This window comes from Phoenix dactylifera, unplaced genomic scaffold (assembly GCF_009389715.1).
Source record: "Phoenix dactylifera cultivar Barhee BC4 unplaced genomic scaffold, palm_55x_up_171113_PBpolish2nd_filt_p 000859F, whole genome shotgun sequence".
NCBI lineage: Eukaryota > Viridiplantae > Streptophyta > Magnoliopsida > Arecales > Arecaceae > Phoenix > Phoenix dactylifera.
In genome coordinates, this window is record NW_024068222.1 from 194,631 (window position 1) to 199,893 (window position 5,263).

The window sequence follows — 5,263 nt, forward strand, 5'->3', positions numbered from 1 at the left end:
CTTGAATCAAGTTTAGTTCAAAGCTAAACAAATCAAGGTTGAAATCGTGAAATAGCTCAAATTTGATTACAAGTTGAGCCAAAAGTCAACTTGACTCAATCAAGCTGGGCCATTTATTATATTTTACATTATTTAGATAATGAACTATTAAATTAAATTTTTAATTAATACAATATTTTATTCTTTGAATCAATTAGTTCCTGCTTTGTACCAAACTTGTCTCTCAGCCAAACAAGAATTGATATTGATTTGGGATTATCAAGCTAATCAATTAGTCCTGTCGCTTGTTTGAAAACTAAGCCTGAATTGAGCTTGAAACAATAAAGATTGATATCAAAATTCAAGCTCAAAATTAATTCCAAATCAAACTTGATCAGACCCAGTTTGGATCAACCACAGCTAAATTACATGACTAAATATCTTGATACAGATACTATTTAATAGAATGCATATCTTCTAAATTAAAATAAATGCATATCTAAAATTAAAAAAAAAGAAGAAGAATGTTCAGGCAGTCTACTTAAAAGCAACTTGGAAAATGTTAGGATATGGATCCATGTGTAGTGGTCCGCTAACATTTGTGTTCTGATGGTAACGTTACACTAACAAGAATGTAATAAATGTTAACATGGCGCCAATGACCTCCACAACTAGTATCAAGTTATAGAATCAAAGATTTTTTCTTGAATCTCAGAAACTTGGTACCAACCACTAATGATTTGGAGCTCTAGTATCATGAGACATGCTGACACCAGAAGTTTAAATTGATAGAGAATAGATCAGTAATATATATTATATTTAAAATCAACCTCTCGTGCAAACGAGAACATGCAAGAATTGCTTGGCCAATTAAAATGTATCATATGTTCATAACATTGGAATTGTAAATAATGTAATGCTCTTTTACTTTTGGCCAAACTTAGTGGATGCACTATCTATCTAGATCTAATTGAGTTTATTTCCCTTGCAATAGACCTTTTGCACCATAGAGAACCATGCGATCCATTTGAGAAATGAAAGGTTCTCATCTATTATGGATCTTTTTTAAGATATGTAGTTTGTACTATAAAATGCCGTGCAATATTTGATGTCCTCGTGAGAAGATGGATAGCTATGAAACAAAAGGCTGGCTATAAAACAGGATAGCTGGACCTGCCATATTCTCTATATATATATATAAAAAAAGGAAGGCTATGAAGCAAGATAGCTGCGGTCATTGTTGATACCATCTACCTTCTAATGATAGCTGCGAAGTATTATACAGTATTTTACTGCACGACAAAAAAATCCTATGCCGTTTCAAAAAATCAAGATTATAGTATTAGGATGTCCCTTTCAAGGAGTGGATCGGTATGGCGATGGTCATCTCCTTATTTAGAAAACTTACAGGATGGTTTAGTTGATGGGTGACTTTCAGATAGTACATGTGTTTAAGGAGGCGAATCGGGCAATAGATTGCCCCATTGTTGTCCAGAATTTTGAAAAAAAAAATTGGAGGTCTTGTCAGACTCTCCTCCTCTTTTGTATTTTTTTACTTTTCTCTTCCGACCTCCTCATCCTCCCTCGGAAAGAGAAAATGGAAGACCAGCTCGGCGACCAGCAGCGAGGGGAGAACGGAGGAGCGGAGGGGAAAGGAGATATCTCGGCGGATGGATCGATTCGCGGCTTCGAATCCCTCCATCGCCTCCTCGAAGCCAATTTAAAACCCCAAATCTTCCAGGTTAATTTTATCTTCCTTGACCCCCTTGCTCTCAATTCTTTCTTTTCCCGTTGTTCTACGATCGAACAAAAATTTATTTCTATCTGATTATGTTAGTTTAAGGTACTTATCATCATTCTCGTTAGCATCGTTGTTAGTTTAAGGTACTTATCACCATTAACCCAAGTATTCCATAATTTTTTATTGGACCCGATTCACGAGGTATTAATCTATCGATTGTACTGATCTCACCGCTTTAATTTTTAAGCAGGAAGTGAGCCGCTTGCTGCTGGGGCTGAATTGTGGACGCCCGCTGGAACGTCTTGCTTTGCCGGAGCCTGCGGCCTCTCTCGCTGCAAAACATGATTTTGATTTGCAGGTAATGTTGCCAGAGCCCATTACTGACATGCCTTTTGACCTGATTAAGAGACCTCTATTCTTTCCTTCAACAAATTAATTATTGCGACCATATCTAACCAATTCTTGTTCGCTTGTTTGTCGAACTGAAAGCCCCAACTTTGTTGGTCCTTGAAAGTTAAAAAGAAAAAAAAATCTTTTATTGGGGACTGTCTTCCTCGATGATCCACGCTGAATGATGGTTATTTATAACCAATTATAAGAGATGATAGTGTATGATGTTGATTGAAGGGGCCGCAAAGCTACTAACAAAGGTGAGCATGATTAAAATAGATATGAAGTTAAGTGTTCAAGTGGAAAAAGTTCCTTCAAAAAAAAAGAAGAAAACTGAAACTAGAATAGGAATTCATGAAGTGCTGAGTATGGTTAACAAAAGGGGCATAATCTTCTGTCCATTGGTCTAGATTGTTCATTTAGCCATCCTAGCAATATTTCACCTAGACTCTTAACTTCCTTATTCGTCTATTCTTATACAGTTCGATTGTTAAATTCAGATATTTATGTACTTTAGCTCTTCAAGGATCTGTTTGGATGTCTGGCTAATTTAACCATGTGATATCTCCAACAAGGTTGGAAGGGATTGGAAGAGGAGATAAGAAGATGGAGAAGAGAGAATGATTGTCAGACTTATCAAACTTATCTGTTCCTCCGCCTTCTTTACCCTTCCATCTTGCATAGGCCTGTTTGCCCAACAATAATACAAGGGATTGGAATTCCACATATCTTTTAATCCCAAGATCTTCATCTCATACAAAAAATCATATTTTAATTGAATTCAATATTATCAAAATCCTGGGTTCTGAAATTGACAATGGCCTTCCCTGTTCCTCCTACTGTTCTCTTGTTGTCCTCCTCCACCTCCTTGCTGCAACTAATTTCCATTCATGTGAGAGATATCGCATGCTTTTGGTGGCTTAGCATATGCAAGTGATGAATGGACATCGCAAGCATGTTTTCCTTGTTTCCATATTCTTTATGTGTCTCATGCATGAGTAAGGATTGGTTGAAGAGAGGAGGTGCAAGGATGAAGCCATGAAGGGATTGAGGCAGCCACTAAAATGCACTCTCAAGATATTCAAGAAACCAGAAATCACCATCAAAATGGATTATAGTACCCTGAAAGTCGCATAATTTCAGGATAAATGACCTTCCAGTTCTCCATCCATTGCCAAGATGTTCCTAAAATGCCTTGAGAGTTTAATTTCTTGTTTTTTACTCTCTCTCTTCTTCTTTTTTTTTTGTTGGGGGGGGGGGGGGGGGGGGGGGGGGTGGAAAGGTGAGCCTTACTTGAACATGGTGCCCAACCATGATTACCTACTTAAGTTAAAAAAGTCAAGCTGAAAGTTGCAGGCTTGCAGTGTTAGCCAACTATTAGCTCAACAATCAACGATTGTAGCTAAAGTAGAACCTAGTAAAGGAAATGCAATTACTGGTGCTGATCAATTTCATGCAAGTTTATGTGCATGGTTTTTGATTTTCACAGGCTTTCTGCTTCCATGCTGACAAAGAGTTATTGCGGCAACCTCGAATTGTTCGTGTCGGTCTTATTCAGAACTCTATTTCCCTTCCAACTACTGCCCACTTTGCAGACCAGAAGAAAGCAATCGTGCAGAAAGTGAAACCCATGATTGATGCAGCTGGTGCTTCTGGTGTCAATGTTTTATGCTTGCAAGTGAGTTCTATGCAAAACTGTTTAGGTTTTTCCCTCTTCCCTTCATGAACTCCAAAAGTAGCATTTTTGGTTTTGTACGTGTTATCTAGATGGTCAGTTTTCACCAGATCTTTCTTATCCTATATTATGCTGTGATATAAAATCCACTTGATAATTTAGCAACTCTTGTAATTATTTTTACAATTTATTGCGGATGTTTACACATCATCCAGAGTTGTTTCTGCTAATTGTTAATCTACTTCTCACTCCTTTTTTTAGGATTATTAGATCTGACACTTAATTGTAGCCCTGTTATTCCCATATTAGCTACTTATCGCCTTGGCGAAGTTATCCTAAAAACCCAAATTTTTCTCTACAAATTAGGAGGCTTGGATGATGCCATTTGCCTTCTGCACCCGTGAGAAGAGATGGTGTGAATTTGCAGAGCCTATTGATGGAGAGTCAACTCAATTTCTTCAGGACCTTGCACGGAAGTATAACATGGTAATCGTGAATTCGATTCTTGAACGGGATGTAAACCATGGAGAAATAATTTGGAATACTGCTGTCATAATTGGAAACTATGGTAACATAATTGGCATCCATCGCAAGGTAAACTATTATGCTGCTATTCGATTTTTGCTTGTACTATTAAGTTGTTCATTCACCTGCCTCTGCGCACGTATCACTTATAAAGTTTCATCAGAATCACATTCCTAGGGTTGGGGATTTCAACGAGAGCACATACTATATGGAAGGAAATACTGGGCATCCTGTGTTTGAAACTGCTTACGGGAAGATTGCAGTAAACATTTGTTATGGAAGGCACCATCCGTTGAATTGGTTAGCATTTGGACTTAATGGAGCTGAGATTGTTTTCAACCCTTCTGCTACAGTTGGAGAACTAAGTGAACCGATGTGGCCTATCGAGGTATTTTTGATTTGGTTTCTTTTCCCACCTTCTGATTTATTTTTTTCTTCTCTACGAGTTTCACAATTTAATCACTTCATGGAAGAAGAAAAAAAATATTGACATTTGTGATGTTACAGGCTCGGAATGCTGCGATAGCAAATAGTTATTTTGTTGGGTCGATCAATCGTGTTGGGACTGAAGTGTTTCCAAATCCATTCACTTCTGGCGATGGAAAACCCCAACATTCTGATTTTGGGCATTTTTATGGCTCTAGCCATTTTTCTGCTCCTGATGCATCTTGCACCCCATCGCTCTCACGCTACAGGGATGGCTTAATGATTTCAGACATGGATCTCAACCTCTGTCGGCAGATAAAGGATAAATGGGGTTTCAGAATGACAGCTCGTTACGAATTATATGCAGCGATGCTTTCTGAGTACTTAAAACCAGACTTTTCTCCCCAGGTCATTGTTGACCCCATGCTGCACAAGAAACCATGAAACCTGGTTGAAGAAGATAAGGTGGGTTTGTGGGTATGATATATGATCGTGGATGAAACACTATATAGTTAGAATTTGCGTAT

General features: G+C 37.9%; 1 protein-coding gene across 1 annotated transcript; it reads left to right on the top strand.

Annotated features, from left to right (window-relative positions):
• The first annotated feature begins 1,525 nt into the window (after nt 1-1,525).
• Nucleotides 1,526-5,235, top strand: LOC103712168 (beta-ureidopropionase). The gene is made up of 6 exons (XM_008798614.4): nt 1,526-1,720; nt 1,971-2,078; nt 3,600-3,788; nt 4,152-4,379; nt 4,474-4,698; nt 4,818-5,235. Exons 1-6 carry the CDS (start codon nt 1,577-1,579, stop codon nt 5,178-5,180), a joined length of 1,257 nt encoding a protein of 418 aa, XP_008796836.2. The 5' UTR covers nt 1,526-1,576; the 3' UTR covers nt 5,181-5,235.
• The last annotated feature ends 28 nt before the right edge of the window (nt 5,236-5,263 follow it).